The following is a 22617-nucleotide window of genomic DNA, read 5'->3' on the forward strand; positions in this document are numbered from 1 at the left end:
TGCACAACCACATTTCGAAAATGTCACCATGTGTATTCTATTATTCTAACTCTCAACAGTAAGTTGAGACCCGACTTGAGTTACTAAAAAATAAATAATACATTTAAAAAATGTTTGGGTGAAATTGGTCTGCGGGCCTACAAAAGGGGAGCGGGCTGCCAGATTCCCATCCCTGTCATTAGAGAACCCTTTCTTTCTTGTGGTAGAACCTTGTTGGGTTCCATGTAGAACCCTCTGTGGAAATGGTTGTACATGGAACATAAAACGGTTCTACCTGGAACCAAAAATGGTTCTTCAAAATGTACTCCTATGGGGACAGTCTAAGAACCCTTTTTAGGTTTTACTGTAGATAGCACCTTTTTTTCAAAGAGTGTACTAACTGAACAGGAAATACAAACAGAAATAGATAGATCACTAATTCTAGCTCTGTCTCTGAGGTTATAGGATCCCTGGTAGAGATATTGATTTGTCATCACAGGTTTAGACTGTATGTAATATCGTTCAAAAAAATGAGATTTCTGATAAGGCAACAAGGTTGTCCTGAGCTAAAGGAATGTACAATATTACCTCACCATCACCACTACTACTAGCACTACAGCTACCAGCAGCACCTTCCATCTGGAACAAATACAACAAATACTAAATAGAGATACAATGGGGCAGAGAAATCAAATCTAACTTGGCCCCAAGCGTTTACCTGGAATGTGCATATAATGGTCCCGGGCATTTGTCATTGCGAATCGTTCTGGAGTTTTGTCTTACTGTTAATGAAATAGTCGACTTGGCCCTGTGCATTACGTTCCAGCTTTCTGCATCAATCTTTACAATTGCTTTCATTGTCTTATTGCTGGAATCAATTTCTTCCCTGTGATTGCCAAGAAGAGCATTTAAAAGCAGTTGCTCCAAGGAGTGTTTCCGACGTCTGCTTTTTCTCCACTTTGTTGTCGATCCACCACAGCAGCCATGGCTAAGAGGTGATAGCGGTTTCTGGAAGGAGACAGGAAATACTAGCATTAATTCATCTAATACCTAGTGAACTAGGATCATCTTTTGATTTATAAGGTAGATTTTATTTGTAGTATTATACAGCTCTTGATTGGAATCTAGTCAAGTCAAATCACATTTTATTTGTCACATGTGCCGAATACAACCTTACCGTGAAATTCTTACTTACAAGCCCTTAACCAACAATGCAGTTTTAAGAAAATAGAGTTAAGAAAATATTTTATGGCTTGGGGGTAGAAACTGTACTATGAAATGCGTGTGTTTTCTAGAACTCGCTTTAATATGACTTTGGACATTGATATACCTGACTTGCTGCTAAGACGTGTCCATTTTCTGGCATTTATTGAATGGGTACATCATGTTGTTGTGTTCTATATATAACGTTCAGTGGATAGGTAGACAGACAGTCAGGCAAACAGAAGACAGACAGGCAGAGACAGACAGACAGACCGACAGAAAGGTAGGCAGAAACAAACAGACAGACAGACAGACAGACAGACAGACAGACAGACAGACAGACAGACAGACAGACAGACAGACAGACAGACAGACAGACAGACAGACAGACAGACAGACAGACAGACAGACAGACAGACAGACAGACAGACAGACAGACAGACACAGACAGACAGACAGACACTCACTCAGACACTCAGACACTCACTCAGACACTCACTCAGACACTCACTCAGACACTCACTCAGACACTCAGACACTCAGACACTCAGACACTCACTCAGACACTCAGACACTCAGACAGACACTCAGACACTCAGACACTCAGACACTCAGACACTCACTCAGACACTCACTCAGACACTCAGACACTCACTCAGACACTCAGACACTCACTCAGACACTCACTCAGACACTCAGACACTCACTCAGACACTCAGACACTCAGACACTCACTCAGACACTCACTCAGACACTCACTCAGACACTCACTCAGACACTCACTCAGATACTCAGACACTCACTCAGACACTCACTCAGACACTCACTCAGACACACTCAGACACTCACTCAGACACTCAGACACTCACTCAGACACTCACTCAGACACTCACTCAGACACTCACTCAGACACTCACTCAGACACTCACTCAGACACTCACTCAGATACTCAGACACTCACTCAGACACTCAGACACTCAGACACTCAGACACTCACTCAGACACTCAGACACTCACTCAGACACTCAGACACTCACTCAGACACTCACTCAGACATTCACTCAGACATTCACTCAGACATTCACTCAGACACTCACTCAGACACTCAGACACTCAGACACTCACTCAGACACTCACTCAGACACTCACTCAGACACTCACTCAGACACTCACTCAGATACTCAGACACTCACTCAGACACTCACTCAGACACTCACTCAGACACTCACTCAGACACTCACTCAGACACTCACTCAGACACTCACTCAGACACTCACTCAGACACTCACTCAGACACTCACTCAGACACTCACTCAGACACTCACTCAGACACTCACTCAGATACTCAGACACTCACTCAGACACTCAGACACTCAGACACTCAGACACTCACTCAGACACTCAGACACTCACTCAGACACTCAGACACTCACTCAGACACTCACTCAGACATTCACTCAGACATTCACTCAGACATTCACTCAGACACTCACTCAGACACTCAGACACTCAGACACCCAGACACTCACTCACTCACTCACTCACTCACTCACTCACTCACTCACTCACTCACTCACTCACTCACTCACTCACTCACTCACTCACTCACTCACTCACTCACTCACTCACTCACTCACTCACTCAGCTATGATTCAGGTAGGCTTGTGTTCCAGAACCTTCCCAGACTTTTAGAACAAGCACGGTGTAGCTAGTTGTATCTCTCTCCATGCATTGGCACTGATGTTATGCTGCAATCTGCCTACCACTGCGTCTCAGGGAGAGAAAAATGTGAACTTAACACAGACCCTGATATTAAGGCTTGATTATGTGCCTTTTGACTTATTTTCCTCTACAATTCTCATTGAAAACCTCCACTCCTGTCATCCAACATCACCCAAAAAAACATTCATTTCAGCTCCCCAAACTCAAAGGAAGGCACGTTGTCAAGCAGCCAGATCTGATACCAGCTTTTCTCCGATTTAGAATTAAGATCAGATTTTCCTCAATTATTTCCTAATTAGTTTCCATGTTAATTAAAATGGTGGCTAATGTTAATTACCTATATTAATGGATTCTCAGTGTAACACCTGCCTGAAGCACTTGGCTCCGCTTTGGAAATATCTTCATCTGAGCTGTTTGCCGGATGCCACTGTGCCGCCTCTCCTCTCTATGTTGATCTCAGGGGGGCTGGCAGGGAGGTGTGCTGATTCTGAGCCTGTGAAGGATTTCAGATTTCTGTTGTTTTCAAAGATAGGAACAAATATGTATGTGTATGAGAGTTAGGAACAAACACACATTTTAGTGCTGTCTAATACACTATATGAATGTGTTGTTAATGGTTGTCTTTCAATCTGTAGTTAAAGTTTTTATGTACATTCTTTGTTTTCATTGTCTCCTAGTAATATTGCATTTAAGATATGCCCAAAAGAAACCCCCTCTTCTTGACTGTGTGATGACTTCCTTATATGCATCTTAATGTATTCGCTCATCATTTAGGTCTTCACACATGCTTGATGACTTGAGTTGCGATAGTTCATGTTCTAGACGGTGAGTAGTCTGACTGTGTATTAGATAGACAGTGAGTAGTCTGACTGTGTATTCGATAGATGTGAGGAGTCTGACTGTGTATTAGATAGATGTGAGTAGTCTGACTGTGTATTAGATAGATGGTGAGTAGTCTGACTGTGTATTAGGTAGACGGTGAGTAGTCTGACTGTGTATTAGATAGATGGTGAGTAAGTAGTCTGACTGTGTATTAAATAGACACTGAGTAAGTAGTCTGACTGTGTATTAAATAGACAGTGAGTAAGTAGTCTGACTGTGTATTAAATAGACAGTGAGTAAGTAGTCTGACTGATTATTAGATAGACAGTGAGTAAGTAGTCTGACTGTGCATTAGATAAATGGTGAGTAGTCTGACTGTGTATTAAATAGATGTGAGGAGTCTGACTGTGTATTAGATAGACGTGAGGAGTCTGACTGTGTATTAGATAGACGGTGACTAGTCTGACTGTGTATTAGACAGACGGTGAGTAGTCTGACTGTGTATTAGACAGACGGCGAGTAGTCTGACTGTGTATTAGATAGACGGTGAGTAGTCTGACTGTGTATTAGATAGACGGTGAGTAGTCTGATGTTGTATTAGATAGACGTGAGGAGTCTGACTGTGTATTAGATAGACGGTGACTAGTCTGACTGTGTATTAGATAGACGGTGAGTAGTCTGACTGTGTATTAGACAGACGGTGAGTAGTCTGACTGTGTATTAGATAGACGGTGAGTAGTCTGACTGTGTATTAGATAGACGGTGAGTAGTCTGATTGTGTATTAGATAGACGGTGAGTAGTCTGACTGTGTATTAGATAGACGGTGAGTAGTCTGACTGTATATTAAATAGACGGTGAGTAGTCTGACTGTGTATTAGATGGACGGTGAGTAGTCTGACTGTGTATTAGATAGACGGTGAGTAGTCTGACTGTGTATTAGATAGACGGTGAGTAGTCTGACTGTGTATTAAATAGACGGTGAGTAGTCTGACTGTGTATTAGATGGATGGTGAGTAGTCTGACTCTGTATTAGATAGATGGTGAGTAGTCTGACTGTGTATTAAATAGACAGTGAGTAAGTAGTCTGACTGTGTATTAGATAGACAGTGAGTAGTCTGACTGTGTATTAGATAGACAGTGAGTAGTGGGGACACTCCTCTTCACACTGATGTCTCTGTCTGTCTCTCTCTGCTGCTGTTTTGACTTCTTGGAAGCCAGGGATCAGTGATTTAATGTCACCTTTCAGCAACAACATTAAATAAGAAGCAGCAATTTAGCTCCTAGCAATTGCTAATTTCACGCACTGATAAATGTTGCAGGAGCTAAACCTTTGAAACTCCCCTAATATATTTCTTAAAGGTGCAGGAACATATGTACCGTAGGTAGAGTAACCCACAGAAGTATTCCACCGAGACTTGAACGTCAAGGTCCAAGTCACTTGGTGGTGATGCTGTGGAAGTCAGCCAGCCCAACTCTGTGCCATGTAGACATTTCACCCACTCGTGTTGTTCAACAGGCTCATCATGATGATATGATGACAGTAGAGGCTTTCAATGCAGAGGCTTTCTGTTAAATCATTGTACTAAACGAGTACAGCTGTGCAAATGTCATTCCAAAGCAACATGGACAATCAATCATAGCAATCATAGAAATGAACTAGCTTCTATTTTAAATAGCAGTATATACTGTATATTCCAGAAACAGTAACAATAGCTACAGTATACTGCTACTATATTATAGCAGTGATAATATTATATACGTGATCATGAATAACAGGTGCACATGTCAGAACACACTGTTATAATAACAGTGTTTTTGGCAGTAAAGTCTCATAATTTATGCAAGGAGACCACATTAAATCCAGACTTTATGGCCAGTGATTTGAAAGTAATAGTTTTCAAATGTTTTTCAATGTCTCTACAGAGAGCCACTCTCTTGAAAATAATCATTTACAGCATGTTTCAAATGGAAACTTGTAAAGAAGAGAATGACAAAGAAAATATTTTGTAGAAAACAATGTGGATACACTGCATAGAATTCCACAACACTCCTCTACTGATGATCAGGATTTCAAAATGGTGGCTTATTCCCATAAGGGTTGTTGGTTGTTTTGAAGGTGAAGCTTTACTGTTGTATTTGTAAATGTATAAGATACTTTAATGGAATCCTCAGCCGTTTACAACTCATGGGTTCCGACCCCACACAACCAACAGCTGAATTTATTTTCTGAGCATGCTTCCATTTTTCCATCCATCCGTCCGTTCCTTTCCAGTACAGCCAAAGCACAGCACAGCACAGCACAGCACAGCACAACAGGACGACCCTGATGGGAGACATTTCTAACAAGCCAATGTATTTCCTGGGTGTTTTGAACACAAATGGCAGGTGGGCAGGGTGGTTGGTGGTGACTTCCCACAGTTTCCAATCTCGCCAGGATGCCTCTTGCATTCAGAGAGAACGATCAAATAAATAAACCAACACAGAGTTATGTCACATTGCCTAAATATACAGTTTAAGAGGCATCCTCACACCTTCGGCTCTACTGTTCCCATACATTTACATTACATTTAAGTCATTTAGCAGACGCTCTTATCCAGAGCGACTTACAAATTGGTGCATTCACCTTATGACATCCAGTGGGACAGTCACTTAACAATAGTGCATCTAAAACTTAGGGGGGGTGAGAGGGATTACTTATCCTATCCTAGGTATTCCTTAAAGAGGTGGGGTTTCAGGTGTCTCCGGAAGGTGGTGATTGACTCCGCTGTCCTGGCGTCGTGAGGGAGTTTGTTCCACCATTGGGGGCCAGGGCAGCGAACAGTTTTGACTGGGCTGAGCGGGAGCTGTACTTCCTCAGTGGTAGGGAGGCGAGCAGGCCAGAGGTGGATGAACGCAGTGCCCTTGTTTGGGTGTAGGGCCTGATCAGAGCCTGGAGGTACTGAGGTGCCGTTCCCCTCACAGCTCCGTAGGCAAGCACCATGGTCTTGTAGCGGATGCGAGCTTCAACTGGAAGCCAGTGGAGAGAACGGAGGAGCGGGGTGACGTGAGAGAACTTGGGAAGGTTGAACACCAGACGGGATGCGGCGTTCTGGATGAGTTGAAGGGGTTTAATGGCACAGGCAGGGAGCCCAGCCAACAGCGAGTTGCAGTAATCCAGACGGGAGATGACAAGTGCCTGGATTAGGACCTGCGCCGCTTCCTGTGTGAGGCAGGGTCGTACTCTGCGGATGTTGTAGAGCATGAACCTACAGGAACGGGCCACCGCCTTGATGTTGGTTGAGAACGACAGGGTGTTGTCCAGGATCACGCCAAGGTTCTTGGCGCTCTGGGAGGAGGACACAATGGAGTTGTCAACCGTGATGGCGAGATCATGGAACGGGCAGTCCTTCCCCGGGAGGAAGAGCAGCTCCATCTTGCCGAGGTTCAGCTTGAGGTGGTGATCCGTCATCCACACTGATATGTCTGCCAGACATGCAGAGATGCGATTCGCCACCTGGTCATCAGAAGGGGGAAAGGAGAAGATTAATTGTGTGTCGTCTGCATAGCAATGATAAGAGAGACCATGTGAGGTTATGACAGAGCCAAGTGACTTGGTGTATAGCGAGAATAGGAGAGGGCCAAGAACAGAGCCCTGGGGGACACCAGTGGTGAGAGCGCGTGGTGAGGAGACAGATTCTCGCCACGCCACCTGGTAGGAGCGACCTGTCAGGTAGGACGCAATCCAAGCGTGGGCCGCGCCGGAGATGCCCAACTCGGAGAGGGTGGAGAGGAGGATCTGATGGTTCACAGTATCGAAGGCAGCCGATAGATCTAGAAGGATGAGAGCAGAGGAGAGAGAGTTAGCTTTAGCAGTGCGGAGCGCCTCCGTGATACAGAGGAGAGCAGTCTCAGTTGAATGACTAGTCTTGAAACCTGACTGATTTGGATCAAGAAGGTCATTCAGAGAGAGATAGCGGGAGAGCTGGCCAAGGACGGCACGTTCAAGAGTTTTGGGGAGAAAAGAAAGAAGGGATACTGGTCTGTAATTGTTGACATCGGAGGGATCGAGTGTAGGTTTTTTCAGAAGGGGTGCAACTCTCGCTCTCTTGAAGACGGAAGGGACGTAGCCAGCGGTCAGGGATGAGTTGATGAGCGAGGTGAGGTAAGGGAGAAGGTCTCCGGAAATGGTCTGGAGAAGAGAGGAGGGGATAGGGTCAAGCGGGCAGGTTGTTGGGCGGCCGGCCGTCACAAGACGCGAGATTTCATCTGGAGAGAGAGGGGAGAAAGAGGTCAGAGCACAGGGTAGGGCAGTGTGAGCAGAACCAGCGGTGTCGTTTGACTTAGCAAACGAGGATCGGATGTCGTCGACCTTCTTTTCAAAATGGTTGACGAAGTCATCTGCAGAGAGGGAGGAGGGGGAGGGGGCGGAGGATTCAGGAGGGAGGAGAAGGTGGCAAAGAGCTTCCTAGGGTTAGAGGCAGATGCTTGGAATTTAGCGTGGTAGAAAGTGGCTTTAGCAGCAGAGACAGAGGAGGAAAATGTAGAGAGGAGGGAGTGAAAGGATGCCAGGTCCGCAGGGAGGCGAGTTTTCCTCCATTTCCGCTCGGCTGCCCGGAGCCCTGTTCTGTGAGCTCGCAATGAGTCATCGAGCCACGGAGCGGGGGGGAGGACCGAGCCGGCCTGGAGGATAGGGGACATGGAGAGTCAAGGGATGCAGAGAGGGAGGAGAGGAGGGTTGAGGAGGCAGAATCAGGAGATAGGTGGGAGAAGGTTTGAGCGGAGGGAAGAGATGATAGGATGGAAGAGGAGAGAGTAGCGGGGGAGAGAGAGCGAAGGTTGGGACGGCGCGATACCATCCGAGTAGGGGCAGTGTGGGAGGTGTTGGATGAGAGCGAGAGGGAAAAGGATACAAGGCAGTGGTCGGAGACTTGGAGGGGAGTTGCAATGAGGTTAGTGGAAGAACAGCATCTAGTAAAGATGAGGTCGAGCGTATTGCCTGCCTTGTGAGTAGGGGGGAAGGTGAGAGGGTGAGGTCAAAAGAGGAGAGGAGTGGAAAGAAGGAGGCAGAGAGGAAAGAGTCAAAGGTAGACGTGGGGAGGTTAAAGTCGCCCAGAACTGTGAGAGGTGAGCCATCCTCAGGAAAGGAGCTTATCAAGGCATCAAGCTCATTGATGAACTCTCCGAGGGAACCTGGAGGGCGATAAATGATAAGGATGTTAAGCTTGAAAGGGCTAGTAACTGTGACAGCATGGAATTCAAAGGAGGCGATAGACAGATGGGTAAGGGGAGAAAGAGAGAATGACCACTTGGGAGAGATGAGGATCCCGGTGCCACCACCCCACTGACCAGACGCTCTCGGGGTGTGCGAGAACACGTGGGCGGACGAAGAGAGAGCAGTAGGAGTAGCAGTGTTGTCTGTGGTGATCCATGTTTCCGTCAGTGCCAAGAAGTCGAGGGACTGGAGGGAGGCATAGGCTGAGATGAACTCTGCCTTGTTGACCGCAGATTGGCAGTTCCAGAGGCTACCGGAGACCTGGAACTCCACGTGGGTCGTGCGCGCTGGGACCACCAGAGTAGGGTGGCCGCGGCCACGCGGTGAGGAGCGTTTGTATGGTCTGTGCAGAGAGGAGAGAACAGGGATAAACAGACACATAGTTGACAGGCTACAGAAGAGGCTACGCTAATGCAAAGGAGATTGGAATGACAAGTGGACTACACGTCTCGAATGTTCAGAAAGTTAAGCTACGTAGCAAGAATCTTATTGACTAAAATGATTAAAATGATACAGTACTGCTGAAGTAGGCCAGCTGGCAGTGGGTGCGTTGTTGACACTACACTAATCAAGTCGTTCCGTTGAGTGTAATAGTTTCTGCAGTGTTGCTATTCGGGGGCTAGCTGGCTAGCTAGCAGTGTTGTTTACGTTACGTTGCGTTAAAAGAACGACAATAGCTGGCTAGCGAACCTAGAAAATCGCTCTAGACTACACAATTATCTTTGATACAAAGACGGCTATGTAGCTAGCTAAGTAGCTAGCTACGATCAAACAAATCAAACCGTTGTACTGTAATGAAATGAAGTGAAAATGTGATACTACCTGTGAATGCGACCGGGTAGTTGAGTTCTATACAGAAGACGTTGGCTAGCGTTGGCTAGCTAGCAGAGTCACCTACGTTAAGGACGACAAATAGCTGGCTAGCTAACCTCGGTAAATTAAGATAATCACTCTAAGACTACACACTCTAAACCTAAACAACACAATTATCTTGGATACGATGATACGAAGACAGCAAAGACAGCTATGTAGCTAGCTAACACTACACTAATCAAGTCGTTCAGTTGAGTGTAATAGTTTCTCCAGTGCAGCTAATCAGTGGACGTTAGCTAGCTGGCTAGTGAAGACTACGTTAGGACGGCGAAATACGATAATTACGCAATTATCTTTGATACAAAGACGGCTATGTAGCTAGCTGAGAAGAAATTGCTAAGATTAGACAAATCAAACCGTTGTGATATAATGAAATATAATGAAAAAGTTATACTACCCGCGGGAGCGAAGTGCAGATGCGACCACTCGCTCCAACCGGAACTAGTGTTCACCAGAGGCACATACCCCTCCTTGTAAATGTTATATTGTTCCCCAGGTGGTTCAAATAAGACCAGTATCCTGTTTGCATTGCAGCTTCAAAGTTCCTATTTCTTTCTTTCATTTATTCTTTCTTTCTTTCTCTTGTAGTTTTTTTGGTATCTGATGAAAGACAAAGGGAAAAGACGTTGTTACACAATTCTGTTTTAGAATATTTTGATTCAAATGAATTTGCTCATTCGAAACATCTGGTCCTCCAAACAGCCCATGGACATTATTTTGTCAGTCTGTGATTCTTCCTCAAGTCCATCACTGCCTTCAATATCACATAATTTATACTCATAGCTTCTCTTGTTCCTTGTATTTGAAGATAGCATTTATATTTGTTTTATTGGGCTTTGAGGGCTTTACCATTTTTGTCTTATATTACCTTCTTTCTTTTGCAGAGATTACACAAAGAATGAATGAGAACTGAATCGGGCCTATATGCTTCAATATCTCATATCATTTCTCAATAAGAATCAACCACCAAAGTGATTGTCACGTTTTGTGTTGGATTGATTTCAATGGAGATTCCTTCTGAATGTTTTGTGAATGTCGAATCAATCGGTTGTTCTGTTGTGTTGAATCTTCCTTTGATAGTTTTATTCATGCTCATTCTATGGGAAGGTCAACTCCATTCGATATTAAAGTTCAGAGAAACTTTCATAACTACGAACAAGGATGTATCCACAGAGGAACTCTGGAGCTCTGTCAGAGCGACTATTGGGTTCTTGGTCACCTGTCTGACCAAAGCCTTTCTCCCCAGATTTCTCAGTTTGGCTGGGCGGCCAGCTCTAGGAAGAGTCTTGGTGGTTCCAAACTTCTTCCATTTAAGAATGATGGAGGCCACTGTGTTCTTGGGGACCTTCAATGCTGCATAAATGTTTTGGTACCCTTCCCCAGATCTGTGCCTCGAACCAATTCCGTCTTGCAGCTGTACAGACAATTCCTTCGACCTCATGGCTTGGTTTTTGCTCTGACATGCACTATCAACTGTGGGACCTTATATAGACAGGTGTGTGCCTTTCCAAATGATGTCCAATCAATTGGATTTACCACAGGTGGACTCCAATCAAGTTGTAGAAACATCAAGGCTGATCAATGGAAACAGGATACACCTGATCTCAAAATTCGAGTCTCATAGAAAAGGGTCTGAATACTTATGTAATAAGGTATTTTAGTTTGGATTTTTTTTAAATACATTTGCAAAATGTTTTAAAACTTTGTTTTCGCTTTGTCATTATGGGGTATTGTGATGTCATTATGGGGTATTGTAGATTGAGATTTTTTCTTTATTTCATCCATTTTAGAATAAGGCTGTAACGTAACAAAATGTGGATAAGGGGAGGGGGTTTGAATACTTTCCGAATGCAATGTATATTATTACTAAGTAGTATAATATATTATTACTAACTGTAGGCTATAAAAAATTAAGAGTTGCACACTATTCAAAGGTTGCACCTCCATCACTCGGTCAAGTCATGCTATTGTTATGAATGTTCTCAAGCTGCCCTCTATCGGTGGCGCCATAGTGGTGCACTAAAGTGGTGATAAGCCCAGTCATTCTGGACGGAGTCTAACTACGGTTTTGTCTAAATTACACTATTGTGCCTGGAAATATGATGACATTGATAAAGTAGTCAAATATTTAGTAGAAAACAACTTTGCCAGCATTATCATGTTGTCAAATTGACTTTAGACAGATGGCAATGTTGTCATTAGCTTGCAAAGTTCTCTAAAATAGCTAGCAATGCTAACGTTAGCTAGATCAAATCCGGTGGCCTCCACTCAACCTTAGCTGGCTAGCTAACGTTATACTACATCTAAAGTCAATCTGGTGACATCAAAATGATGACAAAAGGTTTTCCTACTAATTATTTGCCTCCTTATGAATGTCATTATATTTCCAAGCCACTGTAATGCACTGTCACGTGTGCTCCCCCTTGGGCCTCTAGGTCACCAGGCTGCTCGTTATGGCGCACACCTGTCACTATCGTTACGCGCACCTGCGCATCATCAGACTCACCTGGACTCCATCACCTCCCAGATTATCTTCCCTATATATGTCACTCCCTTTGGTTCCTTCCCCAGGCGTTATTGCTTCTGTTCCTGTGTCATGTCTGTGCATTGTTCGTGTTTCTTATTTTATATCTATGTTGTGTTTATTTATTTAAAAACTCACTCCCTGAACTTGCTTCCCAACTCTCAGCGTACATCGTTACAGCACTTTGGATGAAATCTTCATCAGTGCTTGTTGACGATGCATTGAGAAGGATGCTGTCCAAAATGAATGTTCAAAAGAATATTGTGACGAAACATGCAACCCATGAACATATAAATAAGCTGGCAGATATTTATTGGTTGGAACTTTGTGGTGGTTCTGAAGTACTGGGAGCTTGTACAGAGGCAAGAGAAAGTATGTGAACCCTTTGGAATTACCTGGACTTCTGTTTAAACTAGTCATAACATTTGATCTGATCTTCATCTTAGTCACAACAAAAGACAAACACAGTGTACTAATAACACAAAAAATATAGAATTGTTCTTGTCTATATTGAATATATAATTTAAACATTGAAGGTTGGAAAAAGTATGTGAACCCATAGGCTACTGACTTCTCCAAAAGCTAATTGGAGTCAGGAGTCAGCTAACCTGGATTCCAATCAATGAGACCAGATTGGAGATGTTGGTTAGAGCTGTGCTGCCCTATAAAAAACATTCACAAAATTTGAGTTTGTTACTCACAAGAAGCATTGCCTGATGTGAACCATGCCTCGAACAAAAGAGATCTCAGAAGACCTAAGATGAAGAATTATTGACTTGCATAAAGCTGGAAAGGGTTACAAAAGTATCTCTAAAAGCCTTGATGTTCATCATACCACGGTAAGACAAATTGTCTATAAATGGAGAAAGTTCAGCACTGTTGCTACTCTCCCTAAGAGCACAGTGCAGAATGCTCAATGAGGTTAAGAAGAATCCTAGAGTGTCAGCTAAAGACTTACAGAAATCTCTGGAACATGCTAACATCTCTGTTGATGAGTCTACGATACGTAAAACACTAAACAAGAATGGTGTTCATGGGAGGACACCACAGAAGAAGCCACTGCTGTCAAAAAACATTGCTGCACGTCTGAAGTTCGCAAAAGAGCACCTGGATGTTCCACAGTGCTTCTGGCAAAATATTCTCTGGACAGACTAAACTAAAGTTGAGTTGTTTGGAAGGAACACACAACACTGTGTGGAGAAAAAAAAGGCTCAGCACACCAACATAAAAACCTCATCCCAACTGTAAAGTATGGTGGAGGGAGCATCATGGTTTGTGGCTGCTTTGCTGCCTCAGGACCTGGACATCTTGCTATCATCAACAGAAAAATGAATTCCCAAGTTTATCAAGACATTTTGCAAGAGCATGTTATGGTTATCTGTCTGCCATTTGAATCACAACAGAAGTTGGGGGATGCAACAGGACAACAACCCAAAACACAGATTTAAATCAACAACAGAAGAAAATACGCCTTCTGGAGTGGCCCAGTCCTGACCTCAACCTGATTGAGATGCTGTGGCATGACCTTGAGAACGGTTCACACCAGACATCCAAGGAATATTGCTGAACTGAAACAGTTTTGTAAAGACGAATGGTCCAAAATTCCTCCTGACCGTTGTGCAGAAAATGTTTGGTTGAGGTTATTGCTGCCAAAAAGGAGGGTCAACCAGTTATTAAATCCAAGGGTTCACATACTTTTCCCACCCTGCACTGTGAATGTTTACACGTTGTGTTCAATAACGACATGAAGACGTATAATTGTTTGTGTGTTATTAGTTTAACCAGACTGTGTTGGTCTATTGTTGTGACTTAGATGAAGGTCAGATCAAATGTTATGACCAATTTATGCAGGAATCCAGGTAATTACTAAGGGTTCACACACTTCTTCTTGCCACTGTACATATATAGAGTGTGCACCTCTTTATTTTTATAGTCTACAGTTCACTCACCACTAGTCAGCACCTCTGCTAAAGTTTTTGGGTGTGTGCCAGCTCATGCTTTTCATTGCCTAACTAACATTCCTCTACTACTGTAGCCTTTTCCTGTTTATATAAATATAACGGGCACAGATTCATAGACGTCAGTATTGAAATAGAACTGAACTATAAATCTGGCGAGTCTGAGAGGGACCAAACAAAAAACATATAATTCCAAAACTTTTCAAGATCCTTCAAACTGTGAAGTCAACCAAGTCAAGGAGAGTCCTCCTGCATGCCACAGATGATACACTGTTCTTCAACTCCAGATGGCTGGTGCTAAATTGTGTTTGTTTGTAGTCTGCATTAGTCATTATTGTGTGTGTGTGTAAACTGCTCCAATCGGATTGGGTAAATAGGATCATGACACGCCTTCCGTGAGTGAATCAGAAATTAAGGCAAAATTCCTCTGAGGTTGGGAAGGAGAAGGATAACTCACTGGCACAGTTGTGTCTGCTAATTTTTACGGAGCTCCTAGCTAGTTAGGTTCATTTCATTCTTCCCAAATGAACAGAGCGTTGAGGCCTGACTGCTGAGTTTCATATAACACACTCTCACACACTCAAACACACACGCTGTTGATTTACTTGTTTATTATCGAGTGTGCTTTTGATTGAGGAGCAGTTTGCATTCATGGAATTATTTGACCTTTTGTAGAGGTGTTGGCAAAATAGATGAGACGGTGTCAACGGCACGCAAACAAAAAGCAGTTTATACAGAGTGTTAATGAGGAAAAGGAAGCTTGCTGTGCGGGGGTTGTTCATTGGCACAACATTGGGTTCATCTCTATATTTTGTATGCAATTACAGATCCACTGCAAGGCCTGCGTGGATCTCTGACTGTCTGATGCTCAGAAACCCTGACCTTAATAGAAGCACTTTGGTAATGTTGCTGTATTGTGGGATTTGATGTTCCTACAGTACAACATGGCTGTGCATTTTGTCTAGTGGACAATCTTTTGGGCTCTTGGTTATGTCTATCATCTTTAATGCATAGGACATCTTATTCAAGTAACCACCAATCACACCTCTTGTATTAGTGGCAGGCGTTTGTATAAAGCTAATAACCAATGTTGTGTTGAATTATACACTCACATCAGCATAACATAATATCTGACAATGTAACAACCTTTGTTTACCAGAATAGCTTTAGTTTCCCAGTGCTGGGTCTTGTTCAGTAGGTCACACCGTAGCTAAATGTTTTCAAACATTCTACAGAAAACAAAAATGTCCAGGTGTTCCCTCTTTGTTTTCAGCTAATTTTCCAATGTTTTGTGCCTAATGAACATGACCCTAATGTGTCCTTTGATGTGTTATGTTATCAGGGGGAGTTTCTGCAGAGCCACTGGGAGGCTCAGAGGGATGTCCTGGACCAGCTGAGTCTGAAACTGAAGAGCCAGCAGTATTGCACTGGCACCATCAGGAGGACTGGGAGGGAGTACGCTCAGATGTCCAAATACAACAGGTAGGTCGCCACCATTGATCCTCAGGGCCACCGTACTTATGGGGACTCACTGGACTATGTTATACAGTTCCACAATCAGACGTCTTCAACTTCAAATCAAATAAAAATGTATTTGTCACGTGCGCCGAATACAACAGGTGTAGACAGTGAAATGCTTACTTACAGGCTTTAGCCAATAGTGCAAAACAGGTATTAGGTGAACAATATGTAAGTAAATAAATAAATCAACAGTAAAAAGACAGTGAAAAATAACAGTAGCGAGGTCATATACAGTAGTGAGGCTATAAAAGTAGCGAGGCTACATACAGACACCGGTTAGTCAGGCTGATTGAGGTAGTATGTACATGTAGGTATGGTTAAAGTGACTACGCATACAGTATATGATGAACAGAGAGTAGCAGTATCGTAAAAGAGGTGTTGGGGATGGTGCGTGGCGGGACACAATGCAGATAGCCCGGTTAGCCAATGTCCGGGAGCACTGGTTGGTCGGCCCAATTGAGGTAGTATGTACATGAATGTATAGTTAAAGTGACTATGCATATATGATAAACAGGGAGTAGCATCAGCGTAAAAGAGGGGGGGCACACAATGCAAATAGTACGGGTAACCATTTGGTTACCTGTTCAGGAGTCTTATGGCTTGGGGGTAAAAACTGTTGAGAAGCCTTTTTGTCCTAGACTTGGCACTCCGGTACCGCTTGCCATGCAGTAGTAGAGAGAACAGTCTATGACTGGGGTGGCTGGGGTCTTTGACAATTTTTAGGGCCTTCCTCTGACACCGCTGGGTGTAGAGGTCCTGGATGACAGGCGGCTTAGCCCCAGTGATGTACTTGGCCGTACACTCTACCCTTTGTAGTGTCTTGATGTCGGAGGCCGAGCAGATGCTCTCGCTGCAGCTGTATAACCTTTTGAGGATCTCAAAACTAAATCCTTTTCCTGAGGGGGAATAGGCTTTGTTGTGCCCTCTTCACGGCTGTCTTGGTGTGTTTGGACCATTCTAGTTTGTTGCTGATGTGGACACCAAGGAACTTGAAGCTCTCAACCTGCACCACTACAGCCCCGTCAATGAGAATGGGAGCATGCTCGGTCCTCCTTTTCCAGTGGTCCACAATCATCTCCTTGGTCTTGGTTACGTTGAGGGACAGGTTGTTATTGGCACCACCCGGCCAGGTCTCTGACCTCCTCCCTGTAGGCTGTCTCGTCGTTGTCGGTGATCAAGCCTACCACTGTTGTGTCGTCTGCAAACGTAATGATGGTGTTGGAGTCGTGCCTGGCCATGCAGTTGTGGGTGAATAGGGAGTACAGGAGGGGACTGAGCATGCACCCCTGTGGAGCTCCAGTGTTGAGGATCAGCGTGGCAGAAGTGTTGCTACCGACCCTCACCACCTGGGGGCGGCCTGTCAGGAAGTTTTTGCTTCCCTTTGTAGTCTGTAATAGTTTGCAAGCCCTGCAACATAAGACGAGCGTCGGAGTAGTATAATTCAATCTTAGCCCTGTATTGACGCCTTGCCTGTTTGATGGTTCGTCACAGGGCACAGCAGGATTTCTAGTAAGCATCCTTGAAAGCGGCAGCTCTACCCTTTAGCTCAGTGCGAATGTTGTCTGTAATCCATGGCTTCTGGTTGGTGTATGTACTTACCGTCACTGTGGGGACGACGTCCTCGAAGCACTTATTGATAAAGCCAGTGACTGATGTGGTGTATTCCTCAATGCCATCGGAAAAATCCCGGAACATGTTCCAGTCTGTAATATCAAAACAGTCCTGTAGTTTAGCATCTGCTTCATCTGACCACTTTTAAAAGACTGAGTCACTGATGCTTCCTGCTTTATTTTTGCTTGTAAGCAGGAATCAGGAGGATAGAGTTGTGGTCGGATTTACCAAATGGAGGGAGAGCTAATTTAGATTTTTAGATTTTTTTCCCCTCTGGTTGCACATTTAACATGTTGATAGAAATTTGTTAGAACTGATTTAAGTTGCCCTGCATTAAAGTCTCCGGCCACTAGGAGCGCCGCCTCTGGCTGAGTGGTTTCCTGTTTGCTTATTTCCTTATACAGCTGACTGAGTGCGGTCTTAGTGCCAGCATCTGTCTGTGGTGGTAAATAAACAGCCACAAAGTATAGCTGAAATCTCTAGGCAGCTAGTGTGGCCTGCAATTTATAACAATATACTCTACTTCAGGCGAGCAAAATCTAAAGACTTCCTTAGATTTCGTGCACGAGCTGTTGTTTACAAATATGCACAGACCGCCCCCCCTCGTGTGCTGTTCTATCTTGCCGTTGCAGTGTGTATCCCGCTAGCTGAATATCCATGTCATTCCGTGAAGCATAGGATATTACAGTTTTTGATGTCCCGTTGGTAGGATATTTGTGATCGTACCTCGTCTAGTTTATTGTCCAATGATTGCACGTTGGTGAGTAGTATTGACGGTCTTAGGTAGCCGACTGTACAAGCCAGCCCATTCAGGGAACATGATCCTTTATTTTGAAACGGGGTCTATTATTTGAAATGGAATCTTTTATTTTGACATCAAATGATTTACTGAAGTGAGAGAAATATACTGTACAGAAAATGGAAGCATCTCAATGATGACTGTTTATTCTAGCTACCACTATAACCACTAAAGCTTTGGACAAAATAATGTGGTATCTTGCAAAGAAGAAGAATACGGCTTTCTTTTTCTACAAAAGAAGTTGGTCTGTCAATTTAAGCATTATGTTTATTCACAATGGAATGAGATCTCACACACACTTTTTTTCATTTGGGCCTTACGTTCTTAACATTGTAATCTGCTGTGTACAGCAGAAGCTCAGCACAACTCTTTGTCATGGTTCTCTGCTGTTTCATGCCTTACTTTGAGGGTCTCTCTCCCCCAGTGGTTATCACTAACACACAGAAGCTAGCTACTGTACTAAACAAGCAACTGTTCCACTCACTGGGAAAATACACACTTCAAAGACTAGGAATGGGAGAGTTATGCTTGTTGTGCTGATGATAAGCAATATAAGAATGTGAGTGGGCATAATGGACACCAAGCACAGAGCTGTTGTTCGTACCTGTACACCAAAACCAATTCAAGTTGCACAGGATTTTTTAACAATAATGATTTTATACATCTAATTGGTAAAATCCTTACCTTTAAGCCTGAAGTGGACACATGTTCATAAGTGAATGTTAGAGGATTATTTGACCCCAGATTCTTCAACACGGTACCCTCAGTGCTAGGTAGCAGAGGAGCCCGGTGGGCGGAGATAAAGGAGGACAGGCTCATTATGAAGGCTGGAATGGAAAGGTATCAAACACATTGTATCTGTAAAAGATACCATTCTATTTATTCCATCCCAGCCATTACAATGAGCCTGTCCTCCGATATCTCCAGCCACCACTGGCAGGTAGGCTACATTTCTGTGTCTCCTGATTTTAGAACAATTATATATGTAATTGGAAAAAGCCTTTCCTCTAACCCATGTTAGTAATTGAATTTTAAAGGATTATTCAACCACAGATTATTCAACAGTACCCTGAGTGGTATGTCGTTAGGCAGGTTCCATTTCTGTCTGTGTCTCCTGCTCCCCAGTCAGTCCTGCAGCAGACTTAACTGACTCCCCTCCCTTGGCTTTGAATCAAGCCTCATTTTAATCCTTTTAAGCCTCTCATTGTAATGAATTATTTTGTGGAAAACCATAATGAACCTTTGAATTTTAATGATGGCTGCCTGCTCAAGGATTCATTGTTTTGACTCTTTGGCCCTTACCTTTCCATGTCTTCGGGGAGGAGCTGTCGAAATCTATAGCTGAGGCTGCCTCTCCTCTTGCTGGCTGACTCGCCGCGAACCCGCCGCTGCGTTTTCCTGCCTGTCGACTCAATAGCACACCTCTCAACCTTGAAGCTGATAAATACGGGACTGCTGCCATTCACTGAAACTGAGACTGAGAGAGGGACTCAAAAGGCTCCACCCAAGGAGAGGCAGAGGGGAGATTTCTCTAAGATGTGTGTCCGTAATGGCACCCTATTCCCTATATAGTGCACTGCTTTTGGCCAAAGCCCCTGTCCTATTCCCTATAGCGCACCAGAGCACTACATTATATAGGCAATAGGGTGCCATTTCAGAGTTGCAGCCTAAGTCAGCCCTGCCTGTTTAAAGGCACCATACAGGGATAGATCTTAAATTCCTTCATTAGCAGCAGATACAATTAACACCATCAATTAAAAGGGCCTTTCTATAAAAGTGTCACTTTAACTGAGATGCGAGATGTGTCAATAAGGCGTCCAACCTTTCCTTCCAATTGCTCAGAGACACAGCGGCTCAAGTGATGGGCGCGGGTGTTACGTTAGGTACAGTATGTAGCACTGCTCTCCTATCAGGCAGCCAGCACCTCTGTGAGATTGATGTTAAGATTGATTTGAACAGAATAGAGGAGGGAAACACTAGTGTTCCTGTCAGGCCGGGGCTATCGTGTGCAGCACCCACCCAGCCATCCACTGAGCACAGAGGTAGCACCTACCTCTATGATTAACACGGTAACATTTAACACATGTCTACTTTCCTTATGGTGAGGGAGAGGGAAGGAGTTAGAGTGAGCGGAAGAATGATCTTTGAAAATAAACGCTAAAAGGGTAGGTTTGGGGGGGTACAGTAAGTGCTTTGTACACGTCCAAGGCAACTGACAGGGAAATATTGTGACAGTTTAAAAGGCTATAAAGTAGCTCTGACAAATGGATCCTGCTGTGTGAGCCTTGATTTGATTCTCTAATGTGTTTGTTTGGTTAGATGCCCACAGATATCTTGTTCTACAAGAATTTAGTTTGGTATTGACGAGGGAAAAAACTAAATCACTGAATGGAATATTGTAACGTATTTATCTATTTAAAAAGCCTACGGCAGCGTCCGTATAATGAGTGGTGGAGTTGAATGCCTCAGGGTGACATTCTTCTTCTGAGGCTTCACTTGTCACATGGTTTCCCATTTTCTGTCTCCCCTGTTTTGATATGACCAATGTCTACTGTATAACAAGGACTTAAAGGGCCATATTTTCATTTTCTTTAATCAATGTCTGATTTTGAGTTTTAAGTTTCTCATCATTGACATCACCGAGGATTTGTCACGGACCAACAACACCACCACTCTTGTCAAAAGGGTGCAACAGCGTCTCTACTTCCTAATGCGGCTGAAGAAATTTGGCATACCGCCCCGGGTTATCTCCAAATACTACCGCTGCACCATCGAGAGCATCCTGACCGGTTGCATCAAGGCCTGGTACTGGAATTGCTCTGTCCACAACCGCAAGGCCCTCCAGCGGGTGGTGAAGATGGCTCAGTACATCACTGGGACCATGCCTCCATCCATCCAGGACATCTACTCGAAATTGTGCCTGAGGAAGGCACACAACATCATCAAGGACCCCACACACCCCAGCCACAAGCTGTTCACTCCCTTACCGTCGGGCAGACAGTATCACAGCATGAGGTCTGATACCAACAGGCTCAGAAACAGTTTCTATCCACAAGCCATCAGACTGCTGAACATTTGAACTGGACTGACCACCTGCTCTGATTCTCCTCACCTGAGAACATATTACAACTGCTGCTACCAGACTCTTATTATACTGCTCCATTTATACACTTGCCCCCCATCCCCCCTTCCCCAATACACCTGTAAATATTGGACTTTAAATTGTGCCTTCCTGTATTAGACTTATGCTAAAATGTTTATTCTATTCTACTGAGCCATTTACTTTATGTTCGTATTCTTATCTTGTAATATTTCTTATTGTTGTTGCATTGTCGAGAAGGAACCTGCAAGTCAGCATTTGGTTGGGCGATGTATACAATGTGTATCCTGTACATATGACTAATAAACCTGTAAACTTGAAAAGGCTCATACAAAGAGCTCCGCCATGCTCATTGAAGTGACATACAGTATGTAGTACTAAGCCCAAACTCAACCCTGCTCCTGTGTTGCTGCTATAAAGGAGAATAGAGAGTGTGTGTTGTGTTCATATTTCCCAGTTTGATGGTTGTTTATGCAATCTCATTCATAGTAGTTTCCATTCGACGGCTTTGTGAATGTGAGGCGAGGGAAAGGGAAGGGAATGACATCGGCAGCCTGACACAACTATGTCCAGAGAAGCCTAGATTAATACCGAAACTATTTGAACCACTAATTTGTCTAAACATGTAGCCACCCTCCGAGCCTTAAAAACCAAAGCCCCGACGATAATGTCTTTGTGTGAGCAGTTGCCCTTGTTCATTTCATAAATATTTGATGTTATTTCATGTCACGGGCTGGGGAGGGGGAAGTAGAGATTGGGCTGTGACAGAGGGAGGGAGAGAGTGTTGGAAGGGGGAGGGAGGTATGTGTGGAGGGTTGGAAGAAGCAGAGTTGAAGTCATGTTTAATTAAGATGTTTCTGTGCTTTAGAGGTGTCACTCACTAGCTTGGTCAGAGATCCAGTATGTCATGTTTAATTAAGATGGTTCTGTGCTGTAGAGGTGTCACTCACTAGCTTGGTCAGAGATCCAGTATGTCATGTTTAATTAAGATGTTTCTGTGCTGTAGAGGTGTCACTCACAAGCTTGGTCAGAGATCCAGTATGGATCTAACCCTGTTCACTCCTCCTGCACCCTCCTGAACCCGGAGCTCTACTACTGCGCCAGCAGTAAATGCCACCGCTTGTCAAATATTCCTTCTGTAAAATCCTGCTGCCTTTCTAGCCCTCTTTTCAACCTGACGGTTAAGCTGAGGAGGAGGTGGACATTAGGTGATGGGCGTTTGGGGGGGATAGTGAGGATGTGACAGTCATTGT

At 44.0% G+C, this 22617-nt stretch overlaps 1 protein-coding gene across 1 annotated transcript in view; it reads left to right on the plus strand.

Annotated features, from left to right (window-relative positions):
- akap6 (A kinase (PRKA) anchor protein 6) overlaps positions 1-22617 on the plus strand; it is a 313910-nt gene that overhangs the window by 167143 nt on the left and 124150 nt on the right. The window contains exon 8 of the mRNA XM_046367705.1: positions 15676-15815. Within this exon, the coding sequence (XP_046223661.1) occupies positions 15676-15815 (140 nt within the window). The remainder of the gene's footprint in view (positions 1-15675; positions 15816-22617) is intronic.

Source organism: Oncorhynchus gorbuscha, linkage group LG10 (assembly GCF_021184085.1).
Source record: "Oncorhynchus gorbuscha isolate QuinsamMale2020 ecotype Even-year linkage group LG10, OgorEven_v1.0, whole genome shotgun sequence".
Classification (NCBI taxonomy): Eukaryota; Metazoa; Chordata; class Actinopteri; order Salmoniformes; family Salmonidae; genus Oncorhynchus; species Oncorhynchus gorbuscha.